The sequence below is a fragment of the Lasioglossum baleicum genome, unplaced genomic scaffold (assembly GCF_051020765.1).
Source record: "Lasioglossum baleicum unplaced genomic scaffold, iyLasBale1 scaffold0021, whole genome shotgun sequence".
Lineage (NCBI taxonomy): Eukaryota > Metazoa > Arthropoda > Insecta > Hymenoptera > Halictidae > Lasioglossum > Lasioglossum baleicum.
In genome coordinates this window covers 2,200,009-2,222,110 of record NW_027469081.1, presented here as the reverse complement: position 1 = coordinate 2,222,110, position 22,102 = coordinate 2,200,009, and the positions used below count along the sequence as shown (strand labels likewise).

At 41.7% G+C, this 22,102-nt stretch overlaps 1 protein-coding gene across 3 annotated transcripts in view; it reads left to right on the top strand.

Annotated features, from left to right (window-relative positions):
• The window catches only part of Efa6 (Exchange factor for Arf 6), a 65,186-nt gene that overhangs the window by 35,908 nt on the left and 7,176 nt on the right, over positions 1–22,102 (top strand). For all 3 annotated transcript variants that reach the window (XM_076445200.1, XM_076445199.1, XM_076445201.1), the window contains exons 2-5: positions 4,192–4,258; positions 9,829–9,882; positions 19,883–20,252; positions 20,872–22,057. In XM_076445200.1, coding sequence (XP_076301315.1) covers positions 4,192–4,258; positions 9,829–9,882; positions 19,883–20,252; positions 20,872–22,057 — 1,677 coding nt within the window. The remainder of the gene's footprint in view (positions 1–4,191; positions 4,259–9,828; positions 9,883–19,882; positions 20,253–20,871; positions 22,058–22,102) is intronic.

Here is a 22,102-nt window from a genome sequence, read left to right as displayed (position 1 = left end):
AGTCAACGGTGGCAGCGTTCATACGTTATGTGTGTTTCTAAGCGGGTCTCCAGCGGGCGCAATGCGGAGCATGGCATGTATGTATATTTTCTAAGTAATGTTCATGTGCCCGCGACATAACCGTTACAGTTGAAATTGCGAATGTTATCGCAATACGTACGAATTAATTGAACTTCCCAAGCGCGAGTATAATGGGAAGTATTCACTGCTCTGCGAAACATCGAGCACGCGAGTGACAGAATCTGGCAGATTCTGCACAGTCGCTGTGAAATTAAAAATCGTCCAGAACTAATTGTTCTAATTGCCGACGACGTAATTTCTTCGATTAATCCCCTCGTCGTATTTCAAAATTTAATAAATATGCATGTTATGGCTTTCTTTCCAGATGAAATAAACTTTGATTCGCTTGTAATCAATATTTAAGCATTCAAATAAAAAGGTAGACATATAAAGAATAGAAATTTTTGCATTCTTGGGGATAAAAAGACGTTCTAATCACTGCTGGAACTGTAAAGAAAATGGCACGGCAAGGGCTTAACACGTTCGCTAATGGCGTGACGTACGAGAGATCTCATCTTTGCTTTGTTTAGAATTATGAAATACAGCAACTCGGGCCTGCTCGACATTTCAATTCCTGCCGGCGCAACTGAAATAGATATCGTAGAGAGGGATTTATGACGTATGAAGTTGATCGATAGCGGTGGCCAGGTGGAGCAGCTTAGGGTCGCGATCCTGTCGCGTCGGGCCACGATTTCGCGCATCGATTCAGCAAGAAGGTCGGCGTCGGCTGACAAGCCTTCGCCCGTAAATCAATTTCGAGGGTGCACTTCCCTCTCTGTACGCGTCGATGCGTTCTGTAATACATTTCGCCTAAACGGGTCAGAGAGATATTTCGAGGGACCGAAATTTCGGATGTAAACACGGTCAGTCTCTCTCTCTCGGCTGACAGCATCCCAGAGAGAGGAGAGAGAGAGAGAGAGATACCGGTCCATTTACGGCCTCGGAGTAATTGAACGACGCTCTTCCAAGAAGAGAATACCCTTTCAACGAGCGTCGATATTTCTGCGAGGAACAAGACCCACTAACAATCACATCAAGATTTCAGGCCGAATCCAATTGAAAATGTTGTGACAAGTTGGTGGGATCTAACTATGTACTATGCCACAAATTGATTCATAATTGTCCAGAAAAATGAACATTCAAAATAGTGCAGCTATGTACTACTCAACGAGAAAATACACAGAACAAAAGAAAAGAAAAAGAAAAAGAACAGCAGCAGTCGAGCCCTACGGTGGGAGAAAACAAACTTATGCTCAACATCGTCCAGCCTCAGCCGAGGTCTACTTTGTTCGAAACAATCGGATTTGGTCGCAGAGATTCCAGGTGATCCGACGACCGGTTCCCTCGCCTGGTCCGTTCCCGTGACGGATAACTCTGCTCGTAAACAATTTCGTTCGTCCAGCGGAGTGCCATTTCCCTGGGGCCGGAAGCCAGAAAATCGACGGGAATACTAACGAAAGAAATATAAGGGGAACAGTTTTCCGGTGGAAGTTACCGGTGGTGCATCGGGCTGCTAAGCAACCGGCTGGAACTTACGCGGGAAGAGTTATATTTCACCGTCGGCGATTGAAATACGTTCACAGGCTTCCTTATTTCCTCCTTCGATCGGGGGACTGTTCGCAAAACGTTGATGATATCGAGTAACCATTAAACCGGGAGTAGAAAGTCCGTACTTCGAGCGACGATCATTACCGTCGTATTTCTCCGTTGCTCCGTTCGAGAATTCCGAAACCATTGTTGCTACTGGTGAAAGGTAGAACGGGGAGCTTGCTTCCAATTCTTTTTTTTTGTTTATAATTAATAGCTCCGAGAAGATCAAGTCTCGTGTCCCCTTTCGATCGTTAGAGTCTCTTCGAAAATGTTTAGAGTACACTTACAGTGACTCCCACTAATATTCGGACACTCTTAAAAACACGGTAACTTTTCAAAAATTGGACTATGCGATTTGAACTATTTTGTAAAGCTAGAGCAATTAGTTCACTACAGGATGTGCAAAAGAAATTTTTTTAAAAATTCCATTTGACCGGAATTGTAGAGGAAATACTAAATGTTGCATTTTACAACTTTTTTATGCGGGCCTATATTGAAATTTTGAAAAATATGTTTTGTAGATCTGTGTGGGTTATACGCATTGTGAAAGTTTCATCGAAATCGGTTGATGCGGGGAAAAATGACAGTCATTGAAATATGTAAGAATTCTTAGATTTATTGCTGTTATAGGCCAAAAAATAGTGAAAATCTGCAATTTTTACCATCTTTAAACGCTTGTAGCTCATTGCAACGTCGACCGATTTTGACGAAATTTTCAGGATATGTTTAATTGAAACAGATCTACAAAACGCATTTTTTAAATTTTCAATATGGGCCCACATAAAAAAGTTGTAAAATGGATCTTTTAGTATTTTCTCGACAATTCCGACCAATTGCAATTTTCGAAAAAACTTCTTTTCACATCCTGTAGTGAGAGAACTAAGTACTCTAGCTTCCGAAAAAAGTTTGAATCGTATAGTCCAATATTAAAAAGATTATCGCGTTTTTTAGAGCGTCCGAATATTAATGGGAGTCACTGTACATCAGAGCAATATGACGTCCAATTATTTATCCTGATGTTGGTACGGTTGTTGAGTCATTCGAGTTCATCGAACCAAAGAAACAACGTTTCTTCATTGTTCCCTTTAAGATTACGAAACCATTGTTATTCGTGGAAGATAGAGGGTAGTGGGGGTTGTCTTTTATTCTTTTATTAACAATTAATAGAATCAATAGAATTCTGTGTTTCGTTTCATTCTTAACGCAGCATCTTTCCGCAAGTTCACTGGTCAGGGACGTTTACAGATATACAATAAGGAAACAGGAATACTAATCGCATGTCGCGATGTGTTAATATGGTCGACGAATCATCGGAGTGTTGACTAAGCCAACGAAACAGAGAATTGATTACAATATCCAAAACCATTGTTGACCATCTTGTGTGCTTTTAATGGACGATACGTCAGAGATTGTTGTTGCTTCTTTCATTCTTGTAGAATTTATAAAACACGTCGAGGAGAAATGTTGTTGGCACATCTTCACGGTTGAAGTGTCGCATCTCTATAAGTTCATAGGTCAGGAGCGTCGACGGATGCACAGAGGGGCAGGCATACTAATCACTCATCGCGCCGCGCCGCGCCGGTACAATGGCGTCGTTCACTCATTCGACTGTTGAATGAAATAGAGAAACGACGAATTGATTAATTTGAATATGCAAATGCAGACAAACAAACGCGCCGAACGTAAGAACGTTTTTCACCGTTTATTGAACAATTTCCCTCGTCCCTGCCTGTGTGACGCTGTGAACGGCTGCTGTTAGTAGCCGTGCCTCATGATAGTTTTATTAATAACACAGTTTCATTTACGGCGACCTTTGCCATTACAATATGTAGACATTCAAATGAAGACGAGACACGATTATACATGCATGTTTACGACTCATTGACAGCAAACTGCAATTGCACATCAACTGGCTGTGAACGAGAGTCCTCGCGACTTCTAGGTGCCGAATGCGACGAACACTGAATAACAATTAGATATTATCAGCGCGCGTTTCCGCCGTTTAATGAAACAGTAATATCTGCGAGTGATAAACCTAATCTGTAAAGATCCGCGGGGTGTTATCTAAATCCGTTCTTAAAATACATACACCGATAACGTTGATTAGACAGGAAAAATAATAGAATTTTTCATGTCTTTCCTCGTTTCTTTTTTTTTCTGGTGTTGTACGCGTTCCGCGATACCTAGATAAATGCTCGAGAAACCGATTGATCATAACCATCAATCCGGACCGCAGGCCGGTGCGAAGAATTAGTGAAAATATGTGACACGCGACGTTCCTCCGAGTAATAGTCGAACGGAGTGTTAACGGTCCGTAATCGAGAGAGAACAGCCCGAAAACGTTAGCGGGCAAACAACGAGTAGAACAATTGTACAGTGACGGGCCCGAATCGTTTGCGTACGTGTACAAGTGTTATTACGCGGTCGAGTCGCCCGGAGCGAGGGGAACAAACAGTCTCTCCGCGGCAATTCGCCATCCCCGACCAATTGATCCTTCTGCAGAATGCGTTTTCATAGAAACGGTGTCTGTTGGTTTTGCAGGTCGAGGCCGGTGACGTCATACTCAGGGTGAACGAAGTCGATGTCAACCGATTCAGTACTAAAGAAGGTAAGAAGACCGAGCTGCTTTAGCGGCACTTGTCTCTCTCTCTCTTTCTCTTTCTCTCCTTCTATCTCTCTATCTCACTCTTCCTCTCCCGGTCTTGCTCACATCGGAAGAGAACCGACGTCTTTTTATCCGCGGTATCGCGTATCGAACGTTTTCGCGACTCTGTTTGATCATTCTGCTTCGAGGTTCCTCGAACGGCACTCTTGTACAATAATATTGCCATACACCGGGTGCCATTCGCCTAACTCGGCCTTCGATCGATCGATCGACCGCACACTGTCATCCTCGATTTTACGTTTCCGTATTCTTTCCACTCGCACCTGACCGATCGTCTCGTTTTTACCTCGGTTTTATTAACTCGCTTTCTTGTTTGTCTGTTTGTCTGTTCGGTACAAATTTTTGCAATTGATTATAAACACTTAACGTTTGACGTTTGACGATTCGAATTAAAGGTTAAAGGTACTTTATCGTAGGGGCACTTTGATTCAAAAGGAGCTCGAGAGCACATGGAAAAAATTATTTAAATAAAGAACATTTTGAATATACCACGTCTTTAAGACGGACTAAAAAGCATCAAATAATTTTTCCTAGCCCCATACAGATAGTCCTGAAAATTTGTGATTGTGAATTTTGAATAGCTATGAAAATACTTGTAAGATTTAAAACGAAAAACGTGTGTAGAGAGAGAGTAGCTGCCGCTGAGAAAACTCAGAAACAATCGAATTGTTAGTGACTTAGGTGAACTATTCATGCATCAATTATCTACTGCATGCGCCCCTCGTTTTTCGTTTTAAATCTTACAAGTATTTTGCAACATCTTACTGTATGGGGTTAGGAATCTGTATGTGTGCGTGTCTGTGGTGCTAGGAAAAATTATTTGATACTTTTTAGTCCGTCTTAAAAACGTGGTACATACATATGTATGTATATTCAAAATTTTTTTTTATTTAAATAATTTATCTTTTCTATTTCCCACGGTGTGATTACCAATCTCGACTCCAGTGTCGCTGTAAATATTAGCCTAAGGGTGGAAACAACAATAGACAGCCCCACTTTCCTTTTACCGATCTAGAATAATTCCATTGAGTATGATTTTTTTCATTTTATGGATCTGAAATAGATGTAACACCTCTTCCCCTTGCCGTATCATTTTATTTTACGTGGTTACATTTATTTTAATACTTATGCAAAATAAAAATTGTCTACGTCGATTGCAAGAAATAGAATCTGAATTTAATGTTATTTCCTCCCTCTTAATAATTTTAATATTTAATAGACGAGAAATCATATACAGTGACTCCCACTAATATTCGGACACTCTTGAAAAGACCGTAACTTTTCAAATATTGGACTATGCGATTTGAACTTTTTTGGAAAGCTAGAGCAATTAGTTCACTACAGGATGTGAAAATTAATTTTTTCAAAAATTGCATTTGACCGGAATTGTAGAGGAAATACTAAATGTTGCATTTTACAACTTTTTTATGCGGGCCTATATTGAAATTTTGAAAAATATGTTTTGTAGATCTGTGTGGGTTATACGCATTGTGAAAGTTTCATCGAAATTGGTTGATGCGGGGAAAAATGACAGTCATTGAAAGATGTAAGAATTCTTAGATTTACTGCTGTTAAAGGCCAAAAAATAGTGAAAATCTGCAATTTTTACCATCTTTAAACGCTTGTAGCTCATTGCAACGTCGACCGATTTTGACGAAATTTTCAGGATATGTTTAATTGAAACAGATCTACAGAACGTATTTTTTAAATTTTCGATATAGGCCCACATAAAAAAGTTGTAAAATGGATCTTTTAGTATTTTCTCAACAATTCCGACCAATTGCAATTTTCGCAAAAATTTCTTTTCACATCCTGTAGTGAACTAAGTGCTCTAGCTTCCGAAAAAAGTTTGAATCGTATAGTCCAATATTAAAAAGATTATCGCGTTTTTTAGAGCGTCCGAATATTAATGGGAGACACTGTATGTATATCGACATCATCAATTTTCAAAAATTTCCTACAATTTTGTATTTCATCTACTCAATTTTCTACAAAAGCATAAAGATCCGCAGTCTATTGATTAGAAACGAATCGATCTTTATTTCATTTAAAAAGAAACGCGTAACATTCATATTTGTTAGACTTTGTTTAAAATCTTCATGACCAGTGCGACTCGTTAAAATACGGCGAACTTAAACATTACGGGAAGATCCATTAGTTTTTGCTGTCGAACTTGAACAGTACGCTGTACCGGGAATCAGTCAACAAATTGACACTTTATTCGACAAACTGTTCGCTGCAAGGGAGAAGGTTGAACGTACAAAAGGACAGCTTCGTGTTGAGGAAGAAATATTACGGCGTTCCAGATAATATCCGCGCAATTCCAGAACTTCAATGTACTAACAATAACTCGGAAGTGGAACAGAAAATAATTTCAATTGTTGCAGTCTGCCTTGTATCATGATCTATGGCCCGCTCGTCATCGTTCTGCAAGCAATATCGTTCCTCCCGTTGTAACAAAGAAATAACAGGAAATGAAGTGACGGAAGCTGCGCAGTATTTTCTGGGACACCCTAATAACTTCCGGCGTAGACGGTAAATGATCAATGAATATTAACTAGGGACCGGTGGATAATGTAAATCCATGAATCTCGTTGCGACTTTTCAATTTAATCTTCGACGGTTCATTGTTTCAAAATAATGTATTTTCTCAATTTTCTGCGGTGAATACGATTTTGATTTTCCATCGAGTTCCGCAATCTGCTACTCTATTGGCTTCAAAATTAGAACAGAAACTTTGCAAATTTACTTTGAAAATTAACAAGCTGATTTGAACGCAGGATTATTTTCGAGAGTAATAGGTCTCTCGTAGCAGAACGCAATGAGTCACGTCGTCATTTTTCGACGCAAGAAATTTCCATTACCTTTCACTTTTACCCGAACGAGGAAAACACTCTTCTCGTTCGCATGATAATTATTTTCCCGCCAGGATAACAAGAGTTCGCGATGGGTCGTCGCAATTAACCTTCTCGTAATTACCATTTTATCCCATAATCGCGATCGATTCGTCGAGCAGAATCGGGTCGGCGGGCCCGACCGGGTGAAAGTCGATCCCGTTCATTCTTTAATTTCGCATCGAGAAGGCCGATCCGACCGAAGGCCAATCAAAATCGCGATCGAACGTGAATAACAGCACGCGGAACCGCCGCGCCGCGCCGTTTCGACGCCGCGCGATCGCTTGATTGCGGCGCGTGTCCCGCGAAAACGGCAATAATTCGCGGACAAGTGTCCAATTTATCGGGATCCATTGAAATGTTTGTCAGGCCGCGGTATCTCTGATGAAATTTCGCGGGCGCACGCGGAACGTTCACGCGACGAATTAGCCCGCAAAAAGAGTCGGGTGACAGAATCATTGATCCGAATCACAGATAACCAATTATTTCGGATTAATTCGAGCGAAATTCCAGACGTTTCGCCAACTCAATTTTGGTTAATCGCAAAATACCCGTGGTCGTTCTCCACATCATTTCCGCCGGCACAATAGTTGCACAGATAAAACTATCAAACGAAATCGTAGGCGTTCCACTTGCATTAATGCATCCTCATTTTAATTTCTGTAATTTTTGGAACATTGATATTCATTTATGTATCGAGACTATGGTTTCACAATTTCCGTAGCTGTTCGTACAACAATAAATTTAAGCATCTGAGAATTGTAGAACCGGCAAGGAAATATTATATTTGAACATATATATCAGCAACAGCAGGTTATCCTATACGAGAGTTAATTAACGTGCCAAAAATCGAGATTAAAATAATGCAACAGATAAGACGATTGTTTTTTTAAATTGTTCTCGGGGTTTGGAATTTTCGCGATGCGTTGCTCACTTCGTGGCGATCGCCTCTTTCCAGTTAATGAAATTCCGCATTTTTTATCGAATCCTTGAATTTATCCGGCAAAATTAATTAACCGAGAATGGCCGTCGAAATTGAATTGGACAACACAAAGGAAAATCGCATACGTGAGCAAACAATACGCACGTCTTCGCGAGATTTGTTTCGATAGCAATTAACTTATGTAACGTGCATACACAATTCATAACCTTTCGATCTATCAATTATCTATATGTACATATACATACATATAACGAGAAGCACTGTGATCGAAGAAAAAGCAATTCATTTACATTGCAAATAACAAGCATAAAATGTAATCGCTGTAGTTCTTATGCAGTTTCGGTGATCATTTTTAGCGTTGAATCGACGAATAATTTGCAATTTACGTTTCCGTCATTATCATGTCGTTAAAATTACATCCGCGTTGTGTGGTTTACAAGGTGACAATTGACAAATTGGATTAATAGAAATGTTTACGCGTACAACTTTGAGGTTATCCTGAACGTGCAATAGTTTACAAGTTATTAATATATTTGTGTGTTGTTATTTTAGGTAAGTACAACAAATATTGATGTAGGTTTACATTAAATAAATCGTTTTTATTGTATTTTTTTTTAAATTTATTGAGAAAAGCACTAAGATCATCTCGTCCCGTAAATATTACTACGCGGGGCAAGTCCGTACTATCACGGCGGGGTAAGTCCGTACTGTATGGTTAACTATAAAACTAAACAATATATTGAATGCAATAAAAAGCATTTTGTAGCAGGCTTGATAATTATTTTCTTGCCCCGTAGCACTTGAGACAAGGTTCGAAAGCATTTTTAACTCTCTGAGACGGACTTGCTCCATTTTCGGGGCAAGTGCGTCCTAGTTGACACTTTGTACAATATCCTATCAAAATGATAATTTTCAAGCAAAATTAGAATCCTACGTAATACTAATTCATCAGTAATAACTGTGGCAAGAGTTTGATACCGAGAACGTTAAGTTTTTACATACCAGACCGAGAACACATACATCAGTTTAAAGTCCAACTTTGCAAAAACTAGGGCGGACTTACCTCACTCCACCTTAGCATGATAATTATATTAATAATCGTAATTATTTGATATTTATTTCCCTTGCAACATTATCTCGGAAAATATAAAAAGGAATCCAATGATTGATTTGTTCAAGTAATAATTGATTACTAATGGCTGGAGCACCGGACGTGACGCAATACATTGGCGAGGCGAGAAACGACGAAACGCATACGCGCGAAATGAAATTTCCAGAGATAATTACTGTCTAAAACCGTGGAATTCGTAAACTTCCTGGGCGCATTATCATCTGGCGGCAGCAGTCAATTAAACGGGGAAGGGGAGGGGAGGGGGTCCGGGCAAGTAATTCGTTCCTCGGAATTACATAATGGAATAACGCCTTAATCCACGACAGTAACCGGCCTGACCTATCTCGACGCCGGCAGAAGGGTCTCTAAATTCCTTGGTGAAGAGCACGCGACACCTCGATCCACATAATTCCCATTCCAGTCGGTTTTCCAGCCACATTCGCGGTGGTTGGCTCGGTCGGGGCCGGTTCTTTCGCGGTCGCATCCCTTCGACTCTCTTCCTCTTCTTCTTCTGGTTCTGCTTCTGCTTCTGCTCCTCCATTCCCCGGTTCGTTTTGTGTTTCAGTGCTGAAATGTCTGCGGCTCTCGTCGGACCCCGTCACCCTGAAGCTACGAAGGGGTAAGTGAAGTGCGCCAGCAAATTCTTTTATTCGCGTAAACGACCGCCATTGAGCCGCCCACGCGACTCGCCGGTGCTACTCAGCCCTACAGGCCGGCTAAAAATAATCCCGTCAACCGCATTACGCGATGCTACTCTTGTCTCCCGTCAAACCTACACCTTTCGACGAGCTATTAACCCCTTGTCGACGGTGTCGAGAGTTGTTCTCGACGTTACCGTCTTCGTTTTTCGATAGAAATAACTCCTTTTGTTTTATACACCATCACGCGAAGTCCTGAAGATGAAATTTCTTCGTTTGTTCCGAGTAACGTCCTTTCTCAGCGAAACTTCTATTCGCAATGATTTCCTCAATGTGTTTGCCTGTGGACGGGCTCAGAGACAATGCTCATAAATAGTTGTAAATCATTTGTGTATCAATTGCAAGACAAGCGGTAAATATAAATTCATACTTTTCCATTGATAATTTTAATGTAGCGAAAATAATATTGAATCAGTGTTTTAATCATTTCGCTGTTTGAAATTCCGGAGTCTACTTATCGACTATAGTAGCTCTATTAGTTTGTCAAAAAAGTTTGTACATCAGCAATTGTAAATATTTAAAGTTCGATCGCGTTCTCGGATACTTGTTCGTATATTCGCGAGCGGTTCGTTCCCATCGCTGGCACCACCGCGAACGGTGAAAGTACGAAGAGGGAAATCGAAAGAAATATTGGACACGACGAACTGGTGTACCTTGCATTCTCAACGGTGCTTGCATTCCATCGATAAACGTCGCGTCGTGCAATCATCGCCGCGTAGGTGGAGGATTTCTTAGCCGGTTTTTCGATGGACAACTTCACGAGATTATCGCGTAACAGTCCGAAATATTGTCGCGTTTCTCGGAATCGAAACTTCGTGAACCTGTAAATGAAAATATTTAAGGAGGAAACGTAATGAAACCTAACCGACCGTACCATTATAAATTACCGATACAATAAAGCTTTCACTACCTGGACGATTACACAGTTGTTCAAACATTTATTCGATATAAATGTGACTGTGTCACTGTACCCATGATCAGTGTACCAACAAAAAGAATAGTGGAATGTCTTCTAACAATGTAGAACTAAAATTCGACATGTTCAAACGATTTCCGTTGCTCAGGATCGAGCCGAATTTTTCTGTTGCACAGAGATCCGTGGGTCAGCAATCGCTATCGAAACCGCACATCCACCGGGGATCATGTTTTCCACGGTAGCACAGTGGAAAAACCAGTTGGGGACGCGTTTCAACTGGATCGCGTGCTTATAAAGTCGTTTAAACAATTCCCGGCGAAGTGACGGGTTTGCGCGTCGAGCTGACCGGTGTGTGTAGGGTAAATAGAGTAAATAGGTGAACGTGTGCGGTATCGGTGGACAGCTGGCCGTGTTGCGTGAGTAGAATCATCGTGTAAACTCGATACGAGGCCAGATACAACGGTGGTTTACAGAACCGTCGTGTGTCTGCCCGATTTACACCGGATTATCGTTATCACTGCACGCGCACCTTGAATTCATTCGACGACGACGCCAGGCTTTCCCGCCCCTCGGCTCCTCTATGCACTATGCAGCCCCTGTGCGCTCCCCTCTCGTTTAATGAAGTTCGCAAGCGTTGAACAACCCGATGACCCCTTTAAATAATTACTCGATCTAGTTTAACGAACGGCCCGACCAGACTGATGACGTAATCCGACGCCGTCAGACCGGACGAATGGGACCGATGCGACGGCCACGGGATCGGGTCGTATCGAATGCGAATTGCGATCATCTCGCTGCGGTTTCAATATGTGCAGAATATACGCCGGCGTGCAACGTTCGTGAAATTGCACGAAAATTACGTCGTGGTAAATACTGATCGTCTCAATGAAACCCGGTTTACCCCGTAACCCATCGGAATCTTTATTGAAGGGGGTAGACTCGTTTTTTCTTGGATTGCAAGGGTGCGGGATATGCGCCTTCTGATCAGTGCCGTAACGAGGGCGTGTCGAAAGGGCGCAACTGGGTTTGGGGCGCGAAACAAAGAATACCGATCCGGTTAAGGGTCGCTTGGACGCTTTTCAAATCTTGCAAAAAAATCACGAACTCTCATTACAAAACACGTATCCAAATCTAGACATAGAATTAAGGATTTTCATAACAATGCCTGTAACAACAGCTCCCTGCAAACGTTCGTTTAGCAAATTAAAAATTGTAGGAGCGATGAACAAACATGTCTATAATATCAATTGAAAAAGATGTTGCCAAAGCATTAAATTATGACGATATAATAGATGTGTTTGCAAATGAAAAAAAAACGAGAGAAATTACTTTATAAAATATGCTGAACTGTTTTATGTTTTTATTATATTATTTTAACATGTACCTATGTTTTGTATTTCTTTTGTTTTGTCGTCATTGAATATGAATAAAAATTTGTTCTTATTTAGGTTATAGATTATTTATTCATATTCATACAAATACCTTGTCATTCCATGCCAAATCGATCACTTTTTGCAGGCATCATCGTCGATTTTGTTCTAAATGAAATATATTGTAGTCCATGTGTGTGTGTGTGAAATTAGGGGGGTTTAAGTCATCATTTTGCCGGTTTCGAATTGTTTTAGAAATGGCAGGCCTTCAAAGGTTTCAATTTTTGTCCATTTCGGCGAAAACGTACCTCACTTACGAATTTTTATCTCAGGAACTATTTGTCCGAATGAGCTACATTTCTTTTTGGTTTTATTCGAAAAGGACTGGGCTATTACAAAATATTTTTTTCAACCCCGACAATCAACTTTATAATGTCGAAAAATTTAAACAAATTCTTTTTTTACGTTCTTTTTCGATGATGGGGCTCAGTGATTTAAATTTTGAAAAAAATATAGCAATATTCCTTGAAGTTTCCCCTTTAAAATGAGCTCTTGAAAAAGATGGTATCGTTATAATTGGCGTCACAATGTGCTGGTAAAGTACGCCGTGCACCTCCGTTTCAGGTAGAGGCGAGTCGAGCGCACACCGCTATCACAGTATATTTCATTTAGAACAAAATCGACGATGGTGCCTGCAAAAAGTGATCGATTTGGCATGGAATGACCCCAAATACATTATACGGGTAACTCATTTTGATGAGGTTAATAGTATTTAATATATTGCATGTGTAGGGATAGAGACGGGAATGCATGTGTGATAAAGACGGGAATGTATGTGTGAGTGTGTGTGTGAATGTCCGATGTTAAACAAATGAGTGTCGCTTGAAGAAATGAACGAATGTTGTAAGAAAGACGATCGGCCGAGGCTCCGTGGGCAACGCCGAACGGAGAGCCGTCAGTCTTTTTCCGGAGCAGTTGTAGAAAAGTCGGAATAAATATTATCAAACTTCCCTCGAATATTACTATCTTACACATGTAGTAAAATCTAACTTGTTACATTAAAATGTTTAATTTTTTTGTCATTATTGGGTTACGGGGAGGCGCAAGTTAGACACTTGCCACAGGCGCTTCATACTCTCGTTACGGCACTGCTTCTCATTTCTCGATAATAATGTAAAGATGGAGTTTTTCAGTAGTCAAAAGCGCTACATAAAACATCGATCTAACAATAAGCCGTAATCGCCCTTCAAAAGTCCTATTTTTACGCTTACGAGGAGCAATTTTTAGCTGTTTTCATAAAGCCGTGACAGCTACATGCTGCCGAATAATGCAAATTACGTAATGTTTATTAAATGTATCTACAACGGTGCAGGAACGTGTGCAATGCTTTTCTCCATTAAATTCTAGTAGTATATTTTTGCCGTTGTTTTACCTATCAGTGGTCTATACTCGTACCGCGGTTTCTCGACGCTCGAGGTTTTTATTTGTTTAAAAAGTGCGGACAAGCGATTTTGAACATAAATCTCGCGGCCAGTTTGAGAAAGGCAGCAAGAAACTTTCTTCGGGATAACGTTTTACATGTATTCTCATTTCGTTACCGTCGACGTAGTATTTAGTATGCATTCCTTCGTTTTTGATGAATGCGATTTGGCATGGTTTTCTGATCAGCCTTTCACAAGTTGTTTTAATGTTTTATCGCGATACCTGATACGCATTCGCCACCAGAGAGAGAAGCCGGACTTTCTGACGGTTTCTTTTAACAATGGCACATTAAGTTTCGATTGGATTCACATGTGGACTATTTCCGGGTCATCAACACCATTTCATCAAGCTCTCTTGGGCGTACACGGGGAAGATTCGCATGATTATCGTAAACCAAATCCGTCGCCGCGACCGCGACAGAAATAGCGTGTTCCGTTAGGGAAATGACAAAGTCGATGCTTACGATGGCCACGGTGTGCGTCTAGTTAACATATTATTGATTGTCGGTTTACTAATCGGCTTTCCACCGGCGCGGCAGCGTTCACTGACCGAACGACGACTAATTGGCTTTTCTGACTTGTATACGGAACGGATTCCCGGCCCCGGGAAAGCGACATATCGATTCAAAAAAACGTGTATCGAATGTAAACGAACCGTGCAGAATTAACGCTTGCGATGCGACATTCGGCGATACACGCGGATTTCGTTTTGCGACTTATTTTTATACGACACGATGTCGGAGATCAAACTCGCTCGTTGCTCCACCTTAGCGTCACTGGATTCATTTTATTTCACGATAAAATGTTTTCAATTATAGTTTCCAACTAAATATGTTTCTTCTATCGATCGTATTTGCTGTTAATAAATGTTAAATGCTTTCGGCGCAACAGTTCGATCGTTTATTACTAATCATCAAGCAATTTTGCTAATTATCAAACAAAATCAACGTTGCGATCCTAGTTTGGATCCTTCTCAAGATTTATTTGAATCGCGTCTGTAAAGCAAATATGTTATAATAATTTCGAGAACTATTGAATGATTTGTAGCTTGTTAAAATTATTAAGAGAATATGTAAATAATAAATATCAATGCGGTTCTTGTTTCTTGCAATTGACGCAATAATGATGGTCGATTAGTATGCGAACGTCAGATAAAGATAAAGGAATCTGCTTTCGATAAAATATGGGATTCCGAAGAATAATCATTTCAGAGAAATAAAATTGGGAGAAATCAAATATATGGGATTCTCAAGAATAATTATCTGACGCGTTTGGAAACGAAACTATTTATTGTTGATTATCGGAGGCGAGACGAAATCAGGAACGTGAAGTATTGGAATATTGAAATATATTTGTGGCCGTAGCAATGCGATATTGATTGTATACTTGTGTTACATGAATCATGAAAGTTTTAATGGTAATCGCGTGGCACTGTTAATTAAAGCCTTCAATCTTCCTGTCTGGCTGTGAATACATATTTCGTTGGGGTGAAAATCGATGACGAATCGGCAGACCGGCTAATACGAATGTTTCTAATTTGATTAATATTAATAGTCGGTGATTCTGCTAACGGTTTTCCGCAATAGGAAGCATTGCGTTATGAAATGGGGTAGATTATAATTTCAGCGCTCTATTAGAATTAACCTACTTACGCGGTAGATAAGCGGTACATCAATTTGAAAATACTAACAACGACGTGTATCGACAAAAACCAATAATGTTTTCATACTATTTTTACCGAAAGAAGGTTCTTAGTTTTTAGTAGAGGCGATAAAACTGTCCCGGAATTTTTATCAGCGTGCATAAAGGTTGCATAAAGATTTCATTAGTAGCAACACAGTGCTCTGTTAATAATTTAGATAGTAGAAGATCAGGGATTATATAATTTAATCGCGAATTAGCAGCGACGTGGGAAACAGGGAGAGTGTATTTTCCAAGTTGGGATGGAAGAGAGAGCCACGGCGCACAGTGATCGATTCCTCGATTCCAGGTGGACAAAATTCAAATTTTTGTGTTCTCTTGTAGTAATAACGCTTTATTTCTCAGAAATCATGACAAGTGTATAAAAACTACATGAATTTAAACGAATTATATAATTTATTTAAAACGGACAAATATAACAATTAATGGTAACGTTTGTGAAAATAACATAAATTAAATATTTTATAGTTTTTGTTTAAATACGTGAATAAACAATACACAATATGGAAAGAATTAATCTTAACTCATATTTAAAAATTAGATAAAGTTCTACAAAAATATAATACAGAATTACAAAATTATAATAAGGAATGTGCATGACAAAGGTGGATATTCTAAATTATTATAAATTATAATCGTCATATGTAATTCTCGCAGTCTGAAGTACATATTCTGTAAACTTTCTATCGTCAATTTCAATACCACATGAAATAGTGGCATACTCCATGTCTTTTCTAAAAAATGATATAAATGACAAACGGGCCAAAACGGGTCAACGATATTTAGTATCGTTGTTTTGAAATAAGTATTCTTCGAAACTATCAAAGAACCAAGTCCGGCCGAGTCCGGGAAAACTAAGTTATACTATTTGACCTCTTCTTAAATAATATTATTAGTTAACCTGTTGTATATGAGATTTACACGGCAAAATAAAATTATACCGATATATAAAAATGAAATACTTACCTTCGCTTACGTGCTCCATTTTTTACATAATAATTTAAACAACAAACAAACAAGTTATACGATGAAGAAGAATTAGCTTATTTATAGTATTTCGCACAGGCAAAACTTTAGCACCGTATTATCGTCGTAATAACCACGTGCAATGGAAATATTATGTTATATATCGAATAAATTAATGTTCGTGAACAAAATAGAACGGCAGCGGAGATATCTGAAGTTGATCAAATTTACCATTTTGTCCACCTAGAATCGAGGAATCGATCACTGTGCGGCGCGGCGTTCTCCTAGACCGTCGGTAATCAATGAGTCACTCTAATAGAAAATTGTTTGTTATCTGAACGTTTGATCGTTGGCTCGTGCGGTTAATTACGTGGCCCCTCGACGTTCTCTCCCTTTTTTTTCTCCAAGCACGCGTGAACAGCGACGTGTGTCGGGCGTCTCTTTGGCCCCGACCAAGGCAAGAGAGCCGTTTAGCTGCACAGCCAGACGCGATGGTGTTTTCTACGGGTTATTATCGCATAATTCTATTATTACTATCAGGTTCAAGAACGCCTATACGCGTCCAGTGCGTTCTATCATTAGATCGGCCGGGAGTTCACTCACCAGCTAAACATCACGATGCTTTACTAGCAACAAGATCAAGTTCAATATCTACTCGCGTGAATCATTCTACAGGCCGTTCCACAACCTACACGTAGCTTTTGGTCAGTCCAATTTTTATTAATCCATGTATGTTTCTTCTATGAAGATTTAGATGAACGAATATGCATAGATATCTACGCACAGTTTTCGTACATTGCAAAGTTCATGAATTGGTAATTACTCTTTTACGATAAATAAAACTTAGTATTTCTTAACGATTCATTTACATTTGATGTAACTTTTTTTTACAGAAACTTACTTAGAAATACTGTATTTGTGAAACGCATAAAATCCACAGTCCGAACAAAATCGAAGACAAACCGTTTCTCCCCAATCGCCACAGACCAATAACCAGCAGTGTTCTAGACTTTGTTAAAATCTTCGTGACGAGTCCGACTCGTTAAAACACGGCAAGAGGGGTTAAATTAGCAGAACTCCGCTGTACACCCTACGTGTCCTAGCATAAACACCAGTTTCCTGGCATCGTGGGAGGGTGAGTTACCGGAGAGCGTAATCCATAGAGCCGTCTCGCGGAAATAGGGGTTGAAAGAACACACGAAAGTCGTCGGGGGCGGGCGTGTGGGCGACGTAAACTCGAAGCGTGGTCGCATTCCTTAGATCTTGGGATCATAAAGTCGTTGTTGTCGGATGTCCATAGGGTGGAAGGGCGAAGTCCATATAAACGCGAGTGATCGTGGTCGACAGCCGTTGAACAACGGGTTCCGCGTCGTTCGCCGTGTCTGCATTATTTAAGGGTGACTTCTCTGTGGCTGCTCGTAAATCCCACTAGTCCCCCGTTGGTCGTACACCCCCTGAGAATCGAACTCTCATTTTCCCCGTGTCATCCCAGCCAGGTCGTTTTTCCCTACGGTGCAGGGCCTCTGTCCGGTGGCCCCTCGCCGCGGAAACTTTCCTTTGGCGCCGCGCCGCGCGTTACTGCGACCGGCTTTGAAGTCCTCCACGCGCCGGCAATAAATTTTCTCGCCAGGGAGAACGAAGCAGCCGCGGCTTTTTAATCAGACTTCCCTTGGAACGGAAAGACCTGTCCCAGTTATACTGCCTTCAGCCTAGCCGGCTGGAAATACGCGAACGCCGCGCCGCGGACCAGAGCCGAGCGGAGCCGAGCTGGTACCTAAGTACGCGCGCGCTACGACGCCAGACCCCAGATTATTGCGAAACGGAGAATGGGGAAAATCTCCGGCTCCGGAAGACTTTTGTCGCACGGAAAATACGCTTCGACGCCGATGCTTCGACGGCCAAACGACATTATTCAATGGGGATTTATTACGAGCGAATCTCGACGCGTCGCGAATGCTGGCATCTGCTGCGGAGCTCTAATAAGTCCTACTTTCTTCGTGCCACAACTATTCTAAGGCACACAAATGTATATCGTATTTATTGTATAAGTAGTAGACTGATCGCGAGACTAGTGGTGGAGAAATAACTAACCGTAATTTATCACAGCGATCGCAGAATCACGAATGAAGCGAATGAAGTTCAAATCGCGATCTAAAGTAAATTTGCTCTCGCTGTCATCCTCATTTTTCATCTCGAATTTCAAATTAAGGCGGTAGTATACCCTCGGATTGTAACTAGAAAGGGACTAGAATTTTACTAGATTTTGGGTCGAAACCATGTCGAATATTATTTGAGCTTATTTGAGCAGATTTTGGGCTGGGTGAGGGCTCATTCTAAAGAGGAAGGTTCATCACACCCCCGCTCTGGTCATCATATAAGTCAAAAAGTCTTTTGGAGACAGAAAAATGCATTGAAATCTGCTGGTTTTTTCCTAGATTTTTCTCTACTTTGGGCCCTCATTCAAATTTGCTGAAATAAGGACAAAAACATTTTTCTAGTAAGATTCTAGTCCCTTTCTAGTTACAAATCGAGAGTGTACTACCGTCCTAAGTTACGTGTTCTGCAGATAACGTAAATTTACCTCTCATTCAAGGATAAATATGAAAATTATTATATTTTCTTTTTCGTACCTTGTTTCAATATTTAAAAACAAATTAGTTCCTCCTCTCGATTCCGAAATCGTAATATTTCTTTCAATAGTATAAAAGTGCAGAAAATTTCTTTTACATTTATGTACGTACATATACGCTATACGGTTTTTTTTTTGACCTCGTCAATATAAAACATACAGGTTACGTCTCTGTGAAAAATCACCAAAAGTAGCACTACTCTCTACACAGACTGAAAGGGAAATCAATTAGTATTCGTTCCACGGATACGCGAGGCTAAGCACCGGAAGTAGACAACGACCTGTAAGAAAACTTCCGTGCTCGGTGTCTGGTGGTCGTCGACACAGGCTTTTTCTAGCTTATCAAATAAAACCTGAAGTTTCTCAGATTTTCTTGAAATATTAATTACCGAGCAGAAACGATCGTACGATACTCCACATAACCGCGCAGTAATGAAACGTCACGGAATTATTCTATGTATATGTATATACAGTTGCAACAGATCCTTATCAACTCCGATTTACGCAGAGAACTTCTCCTTTCATCTTAATTCAATCTATAAATAAAACAATGGAAAGAGTCAACAACTATCACGCAAATCTCTCGATGACTCTGCTAAGATTTCTTTTCTCTTTCCACTTACTCACGCTTTTAAACATTCTCGTAACGTACCTCCCGTATGATGCAACGGACAATGGCAATTGTGACGGATCAACAAATCATCATTCTTATTCGAGATATTGCTTATCGCGATCGGATTTATACATATATATATATGTATCGCAGCGCTACGTGAAAAGACCGTTTAGAAAACCGTGATCATAGAAGAATGATGCTGACTAAAGCGCAGATAAGATATAACGACGTTGTTTCTACAGATCCTGCGATAAAAGCGCACGTGCGTCGCTTATTATCACCTGGACAGCCGGCGTGCGACGAGACGGACAACTCTAAGATCTCTCTCGAGGCGACAACTCTTGCGAACAACCCTCTGTCAATCTCTTCGGGCAATGGTGAAGACTCGGACTCCAGGAAAACGGGAACACCGGAATTACCTGGTGGATCGCCTCAGGAACCAACCGGTGCGTCGCAATACACGACTAGAAGCAACGGTTCCTACAGCGACGCTTCCGGTTCTTCCGAGTTGGAGGCGCTTCTCCAGCCGATCGACAGCTTCAAGGAGGAAGAACGGACCCAATGGAAGCCACTGTCTGGAGAAAAGTTCACCAGACAGAATAATACGCCTAGGTACGTCGCCTAATCTGTCAATACGCTCGAAACAGTTGTACCGACGGTAAAACGCAGCTTCGTTTCTTGGCTTGGTGCTTTGGGTATACCGAAGCCGATACCGGAAGCAGAATCGATTTTCCTAGTCGTACTTCCTACCGAGGATCAAATTTCAGGTTTTCGATTGTTCCTCCGCATTCAAATCTCAAGTTTCCCGGAGTTTTATAAGTCGTGATAGATGCTAGAAAAGATCTATCTGTTTGCGGATAGAACGGGTGTATGTATAGAGAATATCATGCGTTAAATAATATGAATAGGGGAGGTGATTCCACGTGTCGACATCTTTGGTGATTCAGACTTTTTAATATTTTTGATGAGCCGTGTACCAAACTGCACTCGTAACAGTTGCGTTCTGTAGAGTCATCACCGCCGCGCCGCGCCGTCGCGTCGTGTCGTCCCTGAAACAGAATCAATCTAGCCGGAATGATCGCTTAGAATATTTGGCGCGCGTGGTTGAACAATTTCCGTGTAACAGCTTCGAATGACAATTGGTGGGAATGCGACTCGGTAGCACCGAGCAGCGTTTTCACAGTGTTGCATTGCGAATGGTATAGCAAGTTAAACGAGTGTTATGGCGCAGGTTCGAAGCCTACATGATGACCGGTGACCTGATGCTGAATTTGTCGCGAACTCAACAGAGCAGCGGTCTTCTGCCGAAGCACCAGAAGAAGGTCGACTCGCTGAGGTACAACAATCATCACACCCACCATCACCATAATCATCACAATCACCACCATCATAACTCGGTACCTACCAGTCCTAACGAGATGCTGGGCCATCACCGTGCGTACAAGTGCACCGGTTCGAACTCGGCTAGCACTTCTCCGGTTGGGATCAGCAAACGGGAGAGTAGCCAGTGTCCGGGCCAGAGCGACGCTAGCAAGCCGAACACCGCGAGTTTCGGTTACTCGAGCGGTTTCGTGCGTACCTCGCGGTCCGAGGATCACTTGCAATTCCAAAAGGATCCTGCGATGAGCGCGGTGGACATTGACATTGACGACGACGTCACGTCCAGCTTGAACACACTGTTGGACACGCGACCGGACAGTGGCCAGGGTTTGTCCAGCGAACGGATCGTCTGGACGTACAACGCGCCGGTCAGCTCGCCGTCCGCTTCGGAGCGAACCTCGTGCTGCCAAAACGGCAGCTCGTCCCAATCCTCGTCGAGTAGTTCCTCGACGGAGGGCACTAGTCCTCAGAGATCCTTATCGCCAGCTTCCCCTACCTCGGTCTCGTCCTCCGTCATGTCCTCCAACTCTGGATCCCGTAGGTTCCCACCGCCGGTTCCCACGGGCACCACCGCCACAGCCCTGGGCCCCTCCGGCGACGGGACCACCTCCTCGGCCTCCGGCCTTCATCCCACCAACGGTGACCTCAGCCAGTCCGAGGCCATCAGCAACATGTCCAGTCCCGACTACAACGACGAGGAGACTATGGACATACTCAGTGCTCGCGATATGATGGTCAGTGATCCAAGTGACAGTGACTCCACGATACTGGCCAGCGAACCACCTCAAAGAAGGCTCAAGACCGCCGCGACCACGCCTACCGGTTACTCCTCCGGACAGGACAGCTCCGAGCACAGGATAGTGATACAGGTGAAAGGACCCGACAAGGATGCTCCCGCCGCTAGGAACACCAGTCCCAGGCAGAACCGGCGACGCGGGAACCCCGTCAATCCCGACCTTGTACCCACCTCCACCGCCCAGAACACGGTGCAACGATCTGCTGGCGGAAATGTTACGCCCGAGTTTGTCGGATACCAGGTACTATTTTTTTATTATCTACCCTTCTTTTGCTCCTATTCCTTC